The 22,000-nt window shown below is 31.6% G+C and overlaps 1 protein-coding gene across 1 annotated transcript in view; it reads right to left on the bottom strand.

The window, feature by feature from the left end:
* LOC107438423 (uncharacterized) overlaps positions 1-22,000 on the bottom strand; it is a 175,304-nt gene that overhangs the window by 31,927 nt on the left and 121,377 nt on the right. The window contains exons 5-8 of the mRNA XM_016050716.3: positions 16,329-16,450; positions 11,447-11,690; positions 6,683-7,058; positions 4,344-4,638 (exon numbers count right to left, since the gene is read on the bottom strand). Coding sequence (XP_015906202.2) covers positions 4,344-4,638; positions 6,683-7,058; positions 11,447-11,690; positions 16,329-16,450 — 1,037 coding nt within the window. The remainder of the gene's footprint in view (positions 1-4,343; positions 4,639-6,682; positions 7,059-11,446; positions 11,691-16,328; positions 16,451-22,000) is intronic.

Here is a 22,000-nt window from a genome sequence, read left to right as displayed (position 1 = left end):
TTTGCCCACTTGGCAACCATTTTTGCGACAAAATAGATCGGTTACGGTCTCCCTATCATAAAAGTTCAAAACATTGCTTCTCTGATTCGAAGATCGAATTTCCTGTTTGCTTGATTGTATTTATTCGCTTGATTCTTTAGATATTGAAAAAGAAAGAAATGACATGGCATTAGTTTAAGATTACAGAGTCCCGCAGTGGACTGATCGTTAAGACACGGTTCCCAGCAGATCACCGAAGTCAAGCATCACTGGCTGCGGTCAGTGTGCGGGTGGGTGACCACTTGGATCAGTCTGCGTAGGGACCGAGGGTGTGCGGTATGGGTCCTCGTGAAACTGTGCTACTGTAAGGTGCTCGACTTCGCACGCAGGTCGTCGGGCTACCGAAACGGGGGTGCCATCCCCTCCGCAGAGGATCAAAATTGTGATGGCATGTCTTCGGATCATACTCCGGGATGTTTCCCAGACCGTCGCCAATAGCCCATTGTGCAGCTATAGTGCGACGTAAATTAACAACAACAACAACAACTTAAGATTACAGAAACGCTGCTGTTGTTCCAGAAAAGATCTTATTTTCACTTAAACGAGTGCCTAGAGTAGATGAAGTGCAGATTATCTAGGTAGTTTTCGGATTACGTAAACAACTTCAGAAATGAAACTAATTTTTGGCACTTGAATGGATCAACCTAGTTAATCTTCACATGAGCTAGATAATCGGTTGAATCACTTTAGGGTAACATATTGACGGGCAGATCACTTAAAATGAAATTTCACTTGTACCAGAACAGGGCCGGGTGAAGTTGCTAGTTACAATTAATATTACGCTATTGGCATGAATTAAAATTAAATACTCGTGACGGAAATGAGTACACTTACAGCCATATTCTTTCCTCTCCCTGTTTCACACCTAAAACAATCTCTTAAAACCAATGGAATAATTCTGATAGAGGAAGACGTCTGTTTAACATCATCAATAATGTCAACTTCTTCAAATCAATTCCTATTAAACAAGTTATCTGGTACACAACAGGTCACGGACCTTTTCCTTCTTTCTTTCATTTCCTTCATATCTCGGATACAAACCTTTGTACCTGTGGTCAACCAGGTACACCAGAGCATTACTTATCAACTTGTCTTTACACAATATCATGGCATACACGCCTTCCGAACATTAATAATTTATATATTTGGCAAAAAAAACTTTCTTACAAATAAAGCATTAAACTCTAAATTAAATAACGTAATGAATTTTCTAGCAGAAAACGACTCCTTATAAAAATTTTAACTAAACTTGACTTTTTAAGTAATCTTGAAAGAGTTTAACAGTTTTTGATTTTGTCCTTCATTATACATTTCATTCGTTTACACTTTTATTCTTTTTCTTTTTGTTTCTCTTTTTCAATTATTACGTATATAACAAAATTCGCTTCATTTATTGTTCTTCTTGTTTCATTTGTTGTTTCATTTTTTTAAAAAAAATTAACTATTGTGATATTGTCATCTGTATTGCGCAATTGTGCTTTGCAATTGTGGTGCAGTTATGAATTTTGTAATTGTTTGCTTATGCGCTGTGTATTGTGCGAGCTAGACTTGGACCATAGGGTTAAGGGTTTTGCAAACCTAGGTACGTGTCCACGTCTGGAAGAAAAGAAGAAGAAAAAAAAAGCCATATTATTAGACGTACTATAAAGATTCTATGTGTAAAATTATAATTATCATACAGCTTACTCGGATGTAATTGGCTAGCATTTGTTTACCCTCCGATATCAATGGGTTAACATTGTAATGCAATACGTTAAAAATAAATACAAATAGGAAGCATATAAAAAATCTCCCGAATAAAAACCCATTACATGTATGTTTAAATATAAAAGTATTGCCTATAACTTCGTACAAATCATGTCATTATAACTTATAATTTCATTTAATTATTACAATATACTAATATAATGCTTGATATATTAAATATTCCATATTTATATAATATATCGTTTAATTTAACCAATGGATACACTAACAAGTACAAACCGGTTTCAGTCACATAAAAACTATAAAGCTGTATAAGTATCACCTGATAATTAAGATTTTACATAGAATCTTATAGGGTGTCCAATAATTTGGCAAGGGACTGTACACAGCCAAAATTATTTAAAATCATTTTTTATGATCCGCAGACTTTTAGATTTACAAAAGAAAATTATTCGTTAGTAGCAAATCAATCGTTCAGTTACACTTGTATTCCAATTATTTGTAAGAAACTGGCCACTAGATGGCACACTAATTTTCTTTTTAGGTTTCTGTTTGTTTCCAAAAAGAGAGGAGAGTCGAGATTATAAAAATGATGATGGCGGTATTTCGATAAATGTCCTGGTTAAATTTTATCTGTGACGTGTCGTCATTTATGTCTGTATTGTGCATCCATAGCTTTAAATAAATTAATTTAAAATGCAGATGAATCGTCTTTTGTGTGACAGTTTAAAAGTCTTTACATATTATTACACTATTGGCATGGATAATAATTATACACTCACGACAGAAATGAGTACATTTATACATCTAAACTTTTTTTAAATCCTTTTTACGACTTGCATATTATTAAATTAACGTAGGAAAATTATTCGTTTGTAGGAAATCGATTGTATTCGAAGTCAGTAATTTACTCAAAAATCCAATGAGATATATCGTTTTCAAATATCCGCTTCTAGGGTTCGAGTAAGTATTACTATCACAATAAATCAAGTCTTTGAATGGATTAGCTGACAGGCATTTAAATAGCGGAAAAAGTCAACTTATCGTTTTTGTTTTCAGACGATAATTTTTTCTTCTTCTTCGATGAAGAAAATGAGTTTTCGAGCCAAGGTTAAAAGAAGAGTGAAGTTCGCAAAATTGAAAATAAATGTTTTTGTAGAAATAAATTTAATTCATTACTGTGTGGATGAAAGATTGGAAGTGCAAATGACAACGTAGAATGATTGAATGAGAATTTAATAGATGATGGATAGGGTAGGGTAAACAGTAATCATTTTCAAGAGTGTCCCGAAATTCTGGAGAACAAAAAAAGCTAAATGCTTTTCGAAGTTATTTTATTCCTACGAAAATACATATTATTATATAGATAGGTATTTAATACATAAGGAGGTTATTAAGAAAAAATTATTTTTGAAGCAGGCGAATTTTTATAAAAAAATATCCGTTTTTTTATTTTTTAACTGTTTTTCATTTAGATTTTAAAGTAATTTGTAAAGCACATTTTATAACGAATTTAATTACAATAGTCAAGTTTTATAAGGTATTAATAAGGAAATGAAAAGCAATTTTCAAAATTTTTGTCATCGTTTTTAATCCAGCATTCATCCGTAGATATTTTTTCTTATTAGCATTTCCTTTGCTCAAATGGTTAATTTAGAGAATGCTTTTTTCATCTGAGCAAATACTAAAATGATTTTCAAAAATAAACAAAAAATATCTTAATTTTTCTAGAATTCTTTTAAATTTAACTATTAAAATAATTGAAATTTATGTTAAAAAATGTTGGAAAAATTAAATTGAAATTAAAATTAGATTAAAGAAATTAACTATCAAAATGAGGTTGTTAATTAAAACAGCAGGCATTTGGACTAAAGCAAAAGAAAAAAAAATTGCATTGAAACGTGTACAAATTGTCCTCATGTGGTGCATTGCTTTAACGGTCCACTGATTAATTACTGATGGATTTGCATTTTTCCCCCTTACATTAAATAGTTTCTAGTATGACCAACTGAATAAATGTTAGTCTTAATACTATTTCACTAATCCTATGAAATTTCATTCATTAGTAGTTCAACAGAATTAAAAAATAATTTCAAGTCAACTTGCGACGGGTTTATTGTAGCATTCAAAGAACCCTCTGAACAAATTTGACTAATTTTGGAGGTCAAAATGCAAGTAGTCAGGTTACAACGATTTTGGCGACTTTCTACATTAGAGAAATGAGGTTACTGATAACAATGGTCAACTTACACAGGGTGGTCAGTTCGACAGGTTTTACTATATTGCTAAGAAACAATGGATAAAAAGAAAGTTTTGAATATCTGTGCAATAGATTGGAAGGAAAGTTAAAGTTTTGAATAAAAAGAAACAACGATTCATAAAACGTTTTAGAGTTTGGCAAAGATATGCAAAAATTGCAGCCTTGATGCACAAAAATCACTCTAATGGCCTGACAAACTATCAAAATTAACCAAACTTGGTCTTAAACTGAACTTAAACATAAATTAAACAAAAAATTATTAAAAATATTGTTATTATAGGCTCAATTATAACTTTAGACCAACGTTTAACTATCCTCAATGCATTTTGGAATTTACCTGCTTGAGCTGGACACCATCGTTGTCCGAAAACGAGTAGACATTCAAAGCGAGCTGCATTCCTTCCATTTCACCTGTTGCACCCAGGTGCGTTTTCTGTCCCTGGACGTCCGATGGACTTCTGTTCTCCGGACTGTGTTCAAACTCCAGTGGCTCCAGATAAGTCTCGACGAATTCTCTCCTGGACATACGCATCAGGGCATCGCACATCCCGGGTATGTTGTGGCATCGCTCACTCCAAGCCTTACGATAGGCGTGGGCAAAAGTTAAAACAGCATGAAGAGTTGGAAGAAACCTGTAAAAAAGTCATTCGACTAGTAAAATCCGTATCACTCATAACACTTTTAATTTCTTAATGAACACCTCCAAATTCCCCAAGAATCAAGTTGATAGGATCAGAGAAGGTGGGCGAATCTTCTAAAGTGGGTGATAGGGGAATGTTGGTCGACAAAAGGTTGTCCAACTGAGGACGTGCGTGCTCCAACGCCTTGTTGATTGTATCAACATTCCTTTAGATAATAACAGCGTTTTTCATTCCTTTTTTATGTTTTAATTTAGTGATGAATTCACTATATCTCCTAATATGAGTTGGAGTGGCGTGGCCAAACGAAAGAGTAGATACACCGCTATGAAGGTGTCCAGGGCCCGACTTAGCCTAATTGGGACGAGGGGCAAAAACTTTTTTGGGCCCCCCTTCTGCTTCAGTAATGAAGAACCCAACATTGTGGAGGCATTTAAATTTTTCACCTAATTATAAATAACAAGAAAATTGACTAAAATCTAAACTAGCTATAAAGTTCCCCATTCCCTAATGAAACGGACTTAGTAGGCCGGGAGGGTCGTAGGACTAGGCACTAGGAGCACGAGACCTCACTCAGAGCTTCGGGCTGACGGTCGGTGTTTTCCGTGCCCGATGGGCCGGAACAATCTAGAGCAGTGATTCTCAACCACTGTGCCGCGGCACTTTTGTGTGCCGCCAAATATTAGAAATGATACAATAAAAATTATAATGCTTTTTTTTTATTATGAGTAAAGTTTAAATTAAAGAAAAATTTATATAAATATACATATATATTTTTTGTAATTTTTCCACGCTTTAACCACGTGAACATCTTTGTCTGCGATTGTCTTGTCTCTGACAATAATAAAATAAGATGGAAGTGTTTGAATTATATATGACACACAATTTTAAAATTTTTTATAAGAGCTAATCACTAAAGTAAGCTATACAATTAATAAGCAAATTAACAAAGGATAACTTACAAAAATTAAGCTAACAATTAATAATTAGCAAAAGAACTAGTTAACAAGAAATCACACAAAAATAATTGTTACTGCAAGAAAAACTAACAGTTAATTATTATAGAAAGCAAGCTAACAATTAATAACTAGCAAAAAATAAATAACTGTTACTAACTAATAAAAAATTGGTTGAAAGAAATAATTAATCCCTTAATAAATTTGCTTTTGTAGTGCATATTATTTTATTTCACATTTAAAACTGTTATCCCAAACTATTTAACACAGTATAAAATAGGTAATTAAACTACTTTAAATCTAATTTTTTTCATTGTGTGCCGTCAAATTTCGAAATCGTTAAAAGTGTGCCGCAACAAAAAAAAGGTTGAGAATCACTGATCTAGAGGAATGTTCTTTTACCTGGGGGCCCTGAAAAGCTGTAAACATGTTTCGCAAATCGCCACTTGAGGTGACGAAAAATCCCCTTTAATACACATCTAGGAAAAACAAAGTTTTTGTATTTTTCATTTAGATATACACGATTGCGCGTCTTTCCCACCTGATAGCATCACAAAAAGTTCAAATTAAAGAAAATGGCTAATAGGAGTAGTAAATTTAAACAAAAGGCTACAAAAATTTTAAAAAAATATTTTCGACTTCCATTAGGCTACCGCAAACAGCCATGGTAAATTTTCAAAATCACCAGTTTTTTATTCATCTCTGTCCTTTTATTCATCTCTATCATCTATCTCACCAGTTACTAATTCATCTCTGAGAGTTATAAACAGTAGCAAAGATATAAATAACTGGACAAAGATAAAATCTCCATTATAACCCAGATTCAGAACATGGACAAAGATAGCATCCCTGTTAACACGACCTTAGAAGTTACAAAAAATGATCAAATGTGACATCGTTATCAAAATGACGTTAAAAGTTACAGAAAATGAGCATATAAAAGATACCCATTTATACAACGTCAGAAGTTATGGAAAAGTAACCAAGAAGTAACAGCAGTCCATGTTAGCATAGCACAAAAATTACAGACAGTTAAAAATTGTTGAATTTGTATTTGGTGAGGTTAGAGAAAATGAACAAACCTTGCAGTTCTCATAAGGATGTCGGTAGAAGTATCTTTCAACACTAAATTTTCACACACCACCATTTTGTTAAAAGCAGAACTTCTAAAACCTACAATCCTGCAGTTCTTCTTCTGCATCACATGTTCCATATAGAAGCGATCGTTTTCATCGTAAAGTGTCGTCGTGTCAGCCAATCTGCGCCAGTAGTCTTCGAAAGTAGAGATTTGACTCGGAAAGGGTGACAGAGAGTAAATCTGATTTTTGTTGATATTTTGACCCAATTCTTGAAGATCAGAAAATGGCGGCATCCACGAAAAAAGCCACTGAAGACGAGAAACCGAACTAGGTGATTCTTTAAGAGCTTGGAGAACTAATTTGAAGGTTTCTTCGTGGCCTGTTAAAAGAAGAAAAATAATATCGGTACATAAGAAGTGATAGATTTTTTAATATTTTGTAATCCTTTTTTGTTTTGAATTCCTGAAAAAAGAGAATTAAAAAAATCCAAACGAAGGTAACAAATTTGAAAATTTTTCTGTCCTTTTGATGAATTCTATGGGTTTCTAACTATGCAACCAAGTGATATGATTAACTATGTGATTCTGTAAAACGAAAGATGCTCGATTTATATATTGAAACCAAATTGGTCTACCACGTACCATTTTTGTTAGAAAAAAAGATTGCCAAACTTCTAGTGAGTTTTCCGATATCTCACTTCCTAATGCATCGAGTCTCGACACTTCGGGAAGGCAGACAAGGCTTTTATCTCCAAAAATTTTGCCAAAGTCACTAAGATGGCTGCCTGATTGGCGACGGCTCGTTAACAATTTGAGCGCTTTACTTTTGTCAGTCTTGAAGCCGGTATGCATGTTGTACTAGTAGCGCCACCTACATTAATTAGAACAGAAAGTTACTTTCTTAGTCGGTTTCATTGCGTCTACCGAGATACCGCATAATAAACATATTAATTATTAATCCGCAATTGATTATTTTTGTTGTCATTTATCTAAAATCCGATCAACGTTATCTTCATGAACTCGTATTATACGAACCACGCAAACGCAATTCAAGACAAAAATATTAACAATCGGTAAGTTATCATTGTGATTGTGTTTTTCTTTTGAGAAAATAAAAGTATCACTCAAAATTTCAGACACCAATTTTCAACACTTCTTGTTTTTTGGATTTGTGGTGCAAGTTTTACATCGCTTAGTACTTTCATCCGCTTAGATCTGCAAAACTTAATTACTTGGCAGACGAAACAAATGTTCTATAGTTAAACAGGATTAAAATAAGAATTTTTCTTGACAAATCTCAATTTTTTCTCAAAAATTTTTACTTTGAGACTTCTTCCATTCAGCTTAACTCAACTTTTTTAAAAAGTTCTTCCTCCATCAAAAACTCTTTATTAACTCTTCCTCCGATAATTATTTTGCGGACAAAGAATCATTAAAGCAACCATGTTATTATTACGAGTTGGAAAGCACTCGAAATAAAGGATTGGAATGAAAGCTAAATCAATTAAGGGTAAAAAAGATTTGCTCCTGTTTTTCCCGGTGAGGGAAAAAAAACATGTTCCATAACTGGCATATTGGATTATCGATTTATTGAACTTAATCTTCGAAAGTTGTTATAAGGACTTTTCTCGTGAGAGCAGGGAATACAAAAACAACGAGGAAAATATAGATAAAAAAAAGAGCAGCAAAAAAAACCGATCGTGAGGTTTTTTTTTCCATGACAGATAGAAAAAAATACGTAAGAAGTTACCTTTTTATATTTTTATTGCAAAGGAAAGCTTGAGATTTAGGTTACGTATAAAAAAATTATAATTGAAGTTATGTTTGAAAATAAAATAAAACACTTTTCAAGGATCTTTAAAAAATCTTACTATGCATAAAAATCAAATGATGGTGTCGCACTTTTCAATTCTTGACGGTGCATTTTTATGGGCCGGAAAAATCACATGGTAGGATCTAGTTTTCCTACGTTCATTCTCATATTGGTTTGGCTGTCATCAGCATAAAATTCATTTAGTATTGTTTCCCAATAAATATTTTTGTATCCCTAATTTAAGGGTATTTACCTCTACCGCCGTTATTACGTTTTTAATTTTGTTTGTTTTCTAAATTAAGAGTTTAAGAGGATTGTTATTATTAAGATAAAGTTATTTAAATCGGTGTCTGGTCTTATTAACCATTTTACAATTATTATTTTTTGGTGCAAATTACATACTAATACGAATGACGTTAAAGAGATTCGTTGAATGATTTAGAACTTTCAACTTTTAGCTTCATGCACAAAGTGATGAGTGCAAAAATTGTACTTAAAATATATCCGTCCGTTTGCGAAGCAAATATAATAATTATAAATGTTATAGGGTAGACTATATTTGAGGGTGCCCCTTGATTCTCGCCAAGTTGTGATCGCGGTTGATCGCCTAGCTGGGCGATATTGAAACCCAATCGTGATTCTGATTGGTTTAGATTTTAGCGTTATTTTTATATGTTCAACGGTATATGTAATTTCAGAGGTTCGTTAGCTCTACGTTGGATACCGGCTGGTGAGGTTACTTTTGAATCTGGTCAATAAGATCGAAGGTATGTGGGCAGTCATTAAAAAGTATTTAAGAAAAAAATTTCACCGCTAGTCCGATATTACAGATGCCACTTTCGATTCGTATTTCGTCGAATTTATGTGGCGGTGGAGGTACACAGATTCTATTCATGATAAATTTAGACAGTATCTAACTGTTATTAGAGAATTCTGTGAACCTAAATCTGAGAAGATTCAAGCTTAATGAAGAAATGAGCTATTTTTTCCCTTTTCTTTCTGGGCCTACTTTTTATTTTTCTATTTTTGCTTCGATTCAAAATCCTTAGTTTTATTAATTTTGCTTATATTGGGTTCATTGCAAGTTTTGCCCGATGTTTTGTTGAAATTCTCCAATGTTTTATTGAAATATCATTATGTTTTGGTTGCCATTCCTGTTACCACGGTGTTCCGCGCAAACAGGAAAAGAGCCAAACATAAGTCGCCAATTTCGCCGAGGGGCACCCTCAAGTATATTTTTCCCATGTTATATATATAGTTAGATTTAAAAAATGGTTTATGTCCTCTAATAGATCTTGATAGTATCATACATTAAATATTTGGACGTAGGATGTTGTGGCAAAGTACATATATTTTTAGTTGAATCATTTCAACTGTTTTGTGCCAAGAGACAACAATTATTACGAAGCAATCATCGGGATTTGGTGAGCATCAGCGAACAGGGGGATAAGCATCCTAATAATGATAATAAAAGTTAACTGATATCAAAAACTTTCATAAGCCACATTTACCAAAGAAAACATATATAAGGGTCGCCTAAATGTGTAAAGTGGACGTATGTGATACAGCCACATTTAAAGTAGCATTTGCAGCGTTACAATTTATCACTGTAAAAAAAGATAACAGAGATTTTTTTTTTGTGAAAATTTGCTGTTTTCTGAAAACGTGAAAAAGAGACTCATTTTATGATAACAAGGGTCCTGTTTTTGTGAAAACTTTTCTCTTAATTTTCTGAATTTGAAATTAGCGTAAAATCTTTTTTTTCCAGCCAGGGTACTTTTTTAGTTATTGTATGAAAATAAATTTTGATTATGCTCTTTTTTTGTATTTTCTTTTTAAAAAATGCAAAAAAAGAGCTTAATTGTAAGGAGTTTAAGCTCTAGAATTATTAATAAATGTCGTCACCGTCTCCTTTTCTCGAAACAGAAGTTTTGTGAAGAGTTCGTTTTCCCAATGAAAAGATTGGGTATAAAATGACACCATTTTTACGGTAGAACAAAGATACCCACAACGACTGTGTGTTTAGGTTTTTGTCTATAGAAACGAAACTGGTTGAATGTCCATTTCTGTACCTTTATTTGTGCTTTATTCACGTTATTTTTCTTCATTTATTTAAGTTAATGAGTGTATTTTAAAAAGCAAATTATTGGGAAGAATACGGGTCTTCATTTTTAAAAAAATGGTGGCATTTCATTCCACTACATTCCATTAGTGGAGTTGCGTTCCACCCCGAGTCCATTAAGTCAGTAGATTCTAGGTGGGATATCATTATTGAGGATACCATTGAGTCAGTGCCTCAGCAGATACATATGTATGGGGTTACAGTGATAAATCTGGCTATTAGAAAAAATAATCGCCGATTATTAATATTAACAACAAAGCGATGGCAATTATTACATAGACTAAAACTCATTGGTAATTACTAAAAATAACTCCCGATTACTAATAATAATCGGAGCCGTGGTAACTCAGTGGATAGAGCATTCCAATGAAGTGAATCTGGTTCGAATTCCGCATCCGGCTGGCACCGACCACAGTGCTTACGTAAAATATCATCAGTGGTAGACGGATCATCAGTTAGTTTCGGGAGTTATAGTTTCATTGCCGTCAGGCTAACCGTGGCAGGTTTTCGTGGTTTTCCTCTCCATGTAACGCAAATGCGGGTTAGTTACATCTAAAAACTTATCCACGAATTTAAATTTTCCCAATGCTTGATCCAGGAGTCTTCTGGATTGGGGTTTAAAAATGACAAGTCAACGGAGTTGAACATGACATGAATCCGTAAATCCAACGTCGGGTCGACTGTTCAACGAAGGTTATAAAATAAAATACTAATAATAACGATTAATTTCATTGACTTTAACATATGCACTTATACAACTACCATTCAATATATCGCCATAATCAATCGAAATATGAAGTGTATTACACTTTATCGATAAAAATTCACTTTACCAATGACGATGATGCCAGTTTTATCTGTCAATCTTGCGGCGAATGACGTCACTAGTTTACGATAGGTCTTCACGTCGAAATCTTTTTTGTCGGATGACGGAAGAGATCGTATTGCCGAAATGCACGGATGTCCCGATTTGGCTATTTGGCTGAAAACTTTGGTGACAAAAATGCTGTATTCGTCACTGGCGTGCAGTATGGCCACACGTTCCCAATCCATGTCATGGATGACTTCGGCAAGGACCTGTAATGATAAAATTTCATTTTAACATTTATGAAATACATGTTTGTTTTTTTAAAAAAAATTGATAATATGACAAAAAAATTATTTCGCAAAACTACAAATTTCGTAAACTTTTCAAAATTTAAGGACACATTTTAAAATACGCTAAACAAAGATAATTTAGCGATTATATTTGTTGATATTATAATAGCATACATTAAGAAACTCATACAAGCTTCTAAATCTGGATCATTGGTAGATTTTTATTGAGAGTCAATTTTCGCCCTCATACCTTCGCGATGATATTCATTAAAAAAATTAAATTAAACTTCATGGAAACATTTCCTTTTACATTTGGGTATAAACTTTTTAAAGGTATAAACTATAGCTTTAAAAACTTTTTTTAAAAAAACAATTGCTGAATTGGTTTACTTTTATAAAATAAAAAGCAAACTAGTTAAGCAAAGTTTAAAAATTTAATCTCCATTTTGTGTTACAATTTTTGTGTAAAGTGTTCAAGATAAAGTTTGTTGTTGACAAAGTTATTAAGCATAAAAATTAAAATTTATATTGAATCAAGTGTAAATAATTAATAGTGGAAAACATTCAAGTTAAAACGTAACCTTGTACAAAGTGTAAAACATTAAATTTGCAGAGCAAATTGTTTAAATTGAAATTGGCACTGAACCAAATGCAAAATAGAAAAACTACAATGCAAAACATTTGTGTTTAAGTTGGACCAAGTTTTATGTATGGAATTTGCAGATAAAGTTTTCAAATCAAATTTAACATTGCGCACAGAGTTACATTGAGCCAATGTACATTTGCACGTAGAATACAGTAATTAATTTACTGGTCAGAAATTTTAAATTAATGTTTACGTTGCGTTTAATATAAAATATCTAACTTATAGTATAAAGTATTTACGTTTACATTGCATCAAGTGAAAGGCATTATATTTGGAGATCAAAGTATTCCACTTAAAAATGCTGATGCATCCCGAGTGAAATATATAAATTTATTTGCGAAAAGTTCTCCCATTTAAATATATATTTACATCACCAATTGCATTTCAAGAAGAGGATCACAATTCCTACACATGTGACCAATGGCGTCAGCTCCAGCTGATCGTTCATAAGCAAAATGGCGCGATAAAGTTGAGCTAAGTTTCTGTATCGCTCATGGAATTTGTTGAAATGCAATTCTTTCTCCTCTACGTCCTTTACTGTAACCGTGATATATTGTTGTTTTGTGTATCTGGCAACTTCGATGCCTAATTAGTTTGTCTATGTTCTACGTGGCTTCATGCCTGGCTTTGTGTTAAGTGAGAAATATATAGGGAAAGAATTGAAATCTTTATGAAAGAATCTTTGTGTAAGAATATAGAATGTATCACTGAAGAAAATTGAGAATTGATACTTGACAGGTTTGGCTAACTCGAAATAGAATGGAAAGAAAAATAGAATCAGGAATAAAATCAAGTTTGAGTGTAAATTATTCAAATGAAAGTGTACATAATATTAAGCGTATAACATGAAATTTGAATTACAAAGTATTCAATTTAGAATGAGTTAGCAATGTACAAAATGGAACAAACACTTTAAATGCAAAGCTTTTAAATTCGAATATAAATTACACCAAGCGTAAAATATTGATTTTACAAGGCAAAGCTTTGAAATTTATCTATAAATTGCACCAAGTGGAAAATAACGTGAAAATTACTTAAAGTTTGATTTACATGACACCAAGTACAAAGTAACAAAGTTGTAATAAAATGCGTTTTGACTCTAGTTCCACATATGCCGCTATCTAAATTTATATTTATGTTTTCCGCATATTTTTCATTCTTCTACAACATGCAATACAAAATGGTGTGATGTAGCAGATATTCCATATTTCAGAAAAAAAATAATGCAACCTTTAGTTCAATGTTTACTTTTTCGCATCTTTTTTTTTATTTTTATATCTCTATCTATTTTTATCACCGTTCTTTATGCCCATATTTTATGTATGAGCTCCTGGAATTCCTGATTTATGTCAATGGCAGTTTTGTTCAAACAATTCGTAAAAGTTTTTTTTTGTTGCTGATCCATAAAAATAAAGAATAGATTTTGATATCATAATGTTCTCCCTCGGCTTCAGTGATCCTAAGAAAATGATTTAAGAAAGAAAACTTTTTCTTTCTTTAAAGTACTTTTAGAATAGCGAAAATTTCGGAACTACTTCGTCAGTTATTTGGAAAGACTGGAAAATTAACTGCTGCAATGCAACTCACTGAATATTCCATCGAAGCCATGATCTGATTAGAACAGAGAACAAAAACTTTCCAAAATTTTTATTTTATATTTTTATAATGAGTAGGTTTTGTAATTACATCCTGCATAAGGGTTGTGAATTTTTTTATTCATTGCAGAAGAAGAAACGCGACGGATGACAAAATAAACCCACGACTGGGGAGAGGAAGGCGAAATTGCTATCAAGACAAGTGAGGTATTGCTTCCGATGTATTTTTTTTTTTTACACTGAATCTAAATAAATCATACCCGATTCAATAAGACAATAGATCAGAAGTCCAATCAGTACACCAACACTTTTCTTATTCTTAAATGACTAAGGAAACGAATAAAACCAATCACAACCACATAATCACAAAAATTCACACTAATAGATGTAGTTGAAAAACCTACTCAAACTGTATTGTAAATTAAGAAAAGTTTTCAAGTGCGTCTAAGAATTATTTATATGTCGTCTTGACGACTTTTTGAACCACATATTAGATTTTTTTCCAACTCAGAAGCTTGACAGTTATTTATTAATTTAATTAAATAATTAATTTATTTATTTTTGCGAAGACAATTTTTTGATGAATCTTTTCTTTTGCAAGATGCATTGGTAACTTATTCTCAATTTCCAATACCACAATTATATTATATTAAATCTCAATAATTGTTTACTTGAAATAGAGAGCATTTAATATTGAGATTTTTTCTTAAAAGGATCGTTTTTGGTATCTTGAAAAGTTCCTGAACCAAATAATATAAAAGAAATCTTCTATTGAAAATATGGGCAAGTCATTTTAAGTGGGATTCGAATATTTTCGAAAACTTTTATTGATGCATAGAATAAAAGGTGATGTTACTTTGCAATTTTTTCTTTTTAAATCTTCTCCAATTGTTATCAACAGAAAAATACATACAGAAGCAATTTATACTGAAAAAACTCACCCGGTACAATTTTTGACTTTCGTGATCCGCGTCTGTTACCGGACGTTCCTCCATTGTTCGATTTAGGAGCATGATACGGTTTGCAAAGTTTTCTTGTATTACAATATCACAGTTTATTGTAATGAATTGAATAATATTTTACTTAAAAATTTTCAAAAAATGAACTTTTCATCTTGAATATAAGCGCAATATAAACTAGAAAACGTTGCCACGTTCTGAAAAAGATTGTTTTTAACGTCTTAGCAGGTTTCTGAACTAAATTAGTAGAAAAGAATTGAAATTAGTTAATATCCTTGTTTAGCATGCTTTATGAGCATGTCACGGGTAACAATGCTTCTTGATTACATTATCGTATTGAATATTATATTAGAAACATCAAAACCTGATAGATTGTCTAAGGGTACAGAGAGGAGTAAAAAGAATAGTATTAGAAACGTCTAAGCATTTTTAGACAATCAAACGATGTTTTCATCTCGATTTCGATGTTTCATCTCGATTTTCCCATCCGAGGTTTGATAGATTTCGATATCGTTTTTTTTCCCTTCTGAATGCTAATTTGAGATCTCTCATGTGTGTACCTTTTGACTTCATTTTTGACAAGGATACGAATACGCACGAACAGGATGATTCAGTACAGCAATTAAAAATCTGAACGGGAGGTTGGACTCATCATAAGGATTGAGAATCAGAAAAAGTCATCCTTCGCCGCAGTCTGTCATATACATGTTTTTCATGTTCATACAATTATTTACATAAATAATTTTAATTTTCTTCGAATAACACGTTTTATAGTAAGAATTGTTTAAAATCCTATACAAATAGTCTAAAAAAATACTGCTAATCGAAATTTAAGATGTGGACACACAATGGATCAAGTCAATAGTCCAAATATTAAATTGCGCAAATGAGCTATTTCTATACGATTGTTTGAATGAAATTTTTGAGAATATTTTTTTGAAAACATACAATCAGCATGAAATTAGGATAATTTAATTCATAAAAGTGCGCGCCTAGAGACGTACGATGACACTTCTGGCCTTGGGTTGCTATGAAATTCCTAAACCTTATTATGTGCCTTACCTCTTCCTCGAGTTTGTAACAGCCGTACTGAATCACTTTGTTTATACTAAGGGCAGTGATTACGAATCACCATCCAATATCCATTTTTTCCCCAACGATTAAGAAACCATTTCTACTTTTATTTAATAAAATGTTAGGTTAAAGCATAAAAAATATCAATCAATTTTAACATGAATTGAAGTCTTGTTTTCATTTTCTCCAAAAGGAGAACATTTGGCGGATAAATCCAGTCATAAAAATAATCTCATTCGATGAACAGAATACGTGGATCCGTATTTGGTGAAATAAACCTGAGATTAATTTATCTGATTAAACGAAGGAAGTCATTAGTTGACATTCGATGGGTCCATCTTACCTTTGCCAGCTGCTCTGGGGGAACTGATGTATCCTGCTTTAGGGGTACAACTGGAATGATATATCGACCTGCGGTTTCTGCAACCCGTGCATCCTTCAGGCTGGAACTCATATCGACCATCCCTGCAAACACACAAAATGAATTTGATAAATCCGTGGCTTTATTACTAACGGCTGAAATTATTGACAGACGCGGGAGATATTTTTCGTGGCTAATTCTGTTTCATTTCTATTGGTAACTAAAAGTTTTAGAAAAAGTGAGCTCGCGAAAATTTACTGTAAACCGTAAAGTTTTAAATCCGGAAAATTTTACATTCAAATGACGGCAGAATTACTTCTAAACTGCATCATCCATACGACTAATGGGGTATTTTTGAAACATATGAATTTACACAAATGGATAAAATTGTGCTCTTTTTAACGCGTATGAATTACATTGATTTGTATCGCGAATAACATAAGGTTCATTATTTTTGACACATTTTCCCTGCATATCATCATCTATATCAAACATTTTTTTTATCAATGGATGTTTTATCTCCATTTTTAAAGCACATAACTTAACATTTATGAATGATATTTAATTCCTTTTTAACACTTTTATCTAACCTGACTTTCAACTTACCTGATATGTGTTTTTGTGTTCCTTTTTAACCTACATAAATAGTAATCTTCTTATGTCTGTAACACTTACAGTTTGAGCTGCGATTATTTTTGGCATGAAATTATAAAGATTATTCTTTCGAAATTCAATTTGGTATCTTTCTTTAAAACAAACTGTTCTGTTAATTTTATCGCGAAAAATAATTAATTAAAAAAAGGAATGAAACCATGATTTTTTGCATTTTAAAAGAAACAAATTAAAACCGTGGGTATTATGGTAGAGTTCATTTATTTTTCTTATTATTTTTTTCAGTTTAAGCTGAATGCATTTTTTCGTTGGAAACAAAAACGTAAGAAAACACCTATAAATTAAATAATTGATTAAAGAACAATGTATGATTTAAAGTTATTTTTATGCTGGCTTATTCATATAATTTGGAATGAAATAACGAAGGAAAACGTGATTAAATGAAACACAAGTGAATTAGTGATAGCGGAGATTCCAAATCGGGGTAAAGAATTCTTGTCATTTCCTCCTTCGAATCTGCAACAATACTGGTTTTGCTTCGAATCCGGATACAAGGGGGGTTCCGTAATAGAAAGTTAATTAGATCTGGGCCATAAGAATGGATTCTGTTGTAAGAATAAATCAAAGATTCGAAGCTTTCTGTTGCCATTTTTGGCAAGATTATGAAAATGGGAGAAACTGTGGAACACGAGAATAAGCTTTACGAATTTAATAAGTTTGTGAATGTTTCTGCCAATTTAAATGACTTGACGGCTCCCTGTAGGAAGATAAATGTAATTCATGGATTTTAGATTCCTGGAATGCTGCGATAGAATGAAATTATTAACAGTGCAGTGCTTATTGTAGAATGAGAATAGTGTTACATTTGCTGAATTTATATATAGGGCCCGTCATCGTGATTTTAAATCTAACATTCGAACTTTATTTGTTTTCTGAGATAATTTTTGTTTAACGGCTATGTTTTAGCACTGTTTCAGAAATAAAATATGAAAATAAATGAAGAGCGTTTAGTTTTTTTTAAACGGTTATGTTTTTTCACTGTTTCAGAAACAACATGCGTTAGTAACAGAAGAACGTCTAGTTGTTGTTTAACGGTTATGCTTGTCACTGCTTTAGAAACAACATATATCAGAAAAAGAAGATCGCATAATTTTTGTTTGGTATTTATATTATTTTCCCTGCTTCAGAAACAACATAAGTTAGAAATAGAAGAACGTTTAGTTGTTGCTGTACGGCTATGTTTTTTTCACTTTTCAGAAATAAAATTTTAGTATTACATTTATTTGTTATTTAATGATGTTCACTCACTGTTTCTGAAGCAACATATGTCAGTAATCGAAGAGCGTTTATTATTTCTCTAACTGTTTTTTTTTGTTTGTTTTTTACTATTTTGGAAACGACGTATGTTAGCAATAGAAGAACGTTTAGATGTTGTTTAACGGTTATGTTCTTTCACCGTTTCCGAAACAAGGTATGTTGGTAGCACGTTTAGCCATTGTTTAACTGTTATAATAATTGAATTATAATAAGTTGCTGCAACCTGAACAAGATGAGAAATTAAACAATGTTTCCATTCACGTTTAACTTTAATATCGTGCAAAGTTGCAGCAACCTTAGTAAGATGTTAAATTGAACATTGTTTACGTTCAGGTTGATCTAAGTGCTTCGTGTAATTACTTCTACCTGAAGAAGGTGAGAAATCGAACGCTGTTTCCGTTCACGATGAACCGTAATAGCCACGTAATTATGTTTCAAAATTATACAACTCAGCACACTATACTGAGTTTGTATCAACTTTGAAAGATATTACCATTCAATGCGCTCCAAACTTTTCTAACACTTATTGAAATTAGTTATTTATTTAACTGATAAAATGAATTAAAATGCAAAATTTTTAAATCTCTCAATTTCTCTATTTAATTTTAAATAGAAAAATAAATATTTGTTGAAGTTAATAATTTGATTTACATTTTATTTCTGGCTAAATATAAATAGGTTCCATTTAGATCCATATTAAGATTGTAGCATATATGAACGATATTATGGTTCAATACACTCCGAAATTTCTTAGTTTTTATTTTTATCTAAACTGGATTGTATGAAAGTAAAACTTTTCCCACAATTGGGGTGGAAGTTAAACCAAATTCCCCTTTACTTACTTATTTATACTGAAAATGGCAAAGAAGCCCATATAAATTTTATAGTGCAATTTTCATTTGTGAGGTTTAAAATCAATTTCCCGAACTTAAAGAAAAGTACTTTCCTCAAGGGGAGATGTTTCGATTTCACTTTTGATTTATGTATGGTATTTCAAAGGATTATGGAATAAATGTTCGGAGATTTATTTTTGGGGTAAAAAAAATTCGTTCTTTATTTTTAGCTTTCTCGAAAACCACCAAATGTTTTTTTTCTTTCTCCGACATAAAATGAATTTGTAATGTTACAGCCATATATAAAACCTGGAATAGTGTATATTTTCCAAACATCAAAGATAAAAGGGTAAAAAGCAGGAAAAAAAGTGTTATAATATGAAATATTTAAAAAAAAAAAGCAATCTTTTTATCTTTTGAAAAATAAATGGTGACAGTATATATCTCATCCACAAAGAAAATCTTTGTACTTTTATTGTAACACTCACTATGTTTTGTCTTAATAATAATAAGCTGATGTTTAGAATACTGTTCATTTGGAATCGTCTGAATAGACATGTTGATGACATTAGAGGATGGCTTACGTTTTATATTGTTTTTGTAAACGATATTGGGGCATATTATTCATTGATGATTAATGAGTTTGTTTACAGTTACCTTGAATTTACTCCTTTTTTTCACTAATTAATTTTATAAATTTATGAATTGTACTTCTTTCTCAAAAAGCATATTTGTGTCCCCTTTTTCAATTATAGATATTTTTTATTAATATATTCAGCTTTGTAATTTTGAATCCAACCCAGAAGCCAAGGGAACTCCTAAACTAAACATTGAGAAAAACTAGCCTTTGTAGCTTTCTCGATGGAACTAACAGGCATTCGCTTTACATGCATAAGAACTACAGGGAAATCTCCCGTGAATAGCTGTAAGCCTGTCGACGAGTAGGGAACTGAGTACGAATGAACTAGTCTTCGCTGGGATTCGAACCTGGGTCAGCTCATCGAAATACGAACTTTCTATTCCCTGATCCACCTCGGTAACTAATGTAAAACATAACATAAAAATGGTTTCTAATCAATTAATCTGTTGCAAGTTTTTGTGCTGCAAGCTCCTTAAAAAAAACTGCAGCTCGCGTTAAAGTAATTTCAGATCTTACAAAAAATGCCGTTTGATTTCGACCCATTTCTGTACCTTCAATAACTGTTGTTTTACTCATTGGTAGTGGAATATATTACATATAATTAAGGGGTCCAGGTGGATTTGATTTCAATGAGAAAGCATTAATGTACAACTTTTTTTTTTTTACCTTTTAGTTACTTAGATAAAATTTAACTCAGGATTCTGAATTTTTTACAGGAGTTTAACATAAACACAGATACTTTTCAAATACAAATACTAGTGTGAAATATCATAAGTTTTTAAATTTAAAAAAAAAACTGAATTTTTTGGACTTCGGTAAAAGTGTTGTTTGACTGAAAATAAATATCAAATATTTACTTATATTTACGTGCTAGAATGAATTTGAGCAACATGCTGTACTCACACCAGTTGCCAAGTTTTAACTTTTACCTGTTTTAGATAAGGCATAGAAGAGTTATAAAATGAGGTATTATTTTTAATGAAATATGCTTAAATGACATTCACTATCATTACAATTTATGATTATTCCCAATCGAAATAATTTTACAGTTTTAAAAAGTCGAATTTTTTCAAAACCGCTACAAAGAAGAAGAAAAAAGGTTGTTTACATATTTCTTTTCAGAAAGTATTTACTGCAATTGAATTTCTAAAAATTTATAATTGTTTTCAGAACCCTTGAAAATAGTGGAAATTAAGTAAAAAATTAGTGAAAATTAGTAAAAAATATACATTACAATGGTCAGAAAAATATTTAAAAAAAAAAAAAAAATAGTGCGTTTACGCACCTTTTGCCGAAAACGGATTAATAGGTTTACTGGAAGTCGAGTCATCTCGCGCGTCTAAAGTCTGCATCAACACTTTTAATTTATGAATGGAGTCAATAATAGTAATGAAAGAGGTGTATAGGCATAGTCAAGTGGCTTTGTACAATAAGGAGAGACAATGCCAACTTTTAGAAACTTGAGGAGTTAGCATTCCTATCTCAAAACATTTGTTCAAGACGACACATTTATATACAACATACATATTTATAACAGTTTCTTGCGTAAAAAGGCATAACAACGCTTTTTGCTTAATCTACTATTAGCAGCATTTTAATTATGTTAATTCGTAATTTTTCTCTGCTGGAGTCTTATTAAAAACAATTCCTATTTCTGAAATCGATGTACAAAAGCAGCTTAACAAATTCTAATGTAGTTAAAATATAATTAAACTGTAAAAAATGATTAATTAGTCCATGTCGAATAAAAAAAAAAATTGAGTCATGAAAAAAAATTGGAAGCTGTTAAATTTTCCAAAGCAAGGTACAACACACAGAAAATAGATAGGAAAGAAAACTCTATTAGATGTTCAATTATGCGTTTGATCTAACTTGACCTTTTTTGAATCCTGAAATAAATCTGTTTCCTTTTTTTTTTAAAGATATTTTTATTTTTTAAACCTTGTTCCTGGATTTTGTGGAGCTGGCAGTTTTCCAAAAACGTATCAATTGAAATTTATTTCTTTCTCTGAGAATAAAATGAATAGAGAGTTTGCTTCTCTAGATCAGGATTTTGTCATTCTTTCTAAGCAAGATTGATGAGAATCTTAAATAATAAAATAAAATCATTTTTATCCTTGGATTTGAATACAACATTAAAGATTCTCTATTTATATGTAATTAGCTATACTTAAACATTTTAATCCTATACTACACATAAAGTATATTTCATATTATAATTTAAACGACTGGTTATGGTAACAAAACATTCT

Source organism: Parasteatoda tepidariorum, chromosome 8 (genome assembly GCF_043381705.1).
Source record: "Parasteatoda tepidariorum isolate YZ-2023 chromosome 8, CAS_Ptep_4.0, whole genome shotgun sequence".
Classification (NCBI taxonomy): Eukaryota; Metazoa; Arthropoda; class Arachnida; order Araneae; family Theridiidae; genus Parasteatoda; species Parasteatoda tepidariorum.
Note: the sequence above shows the minus strand (reverse complement) of the source record. Positions and strands in the feature narration are given on the sequence as shown.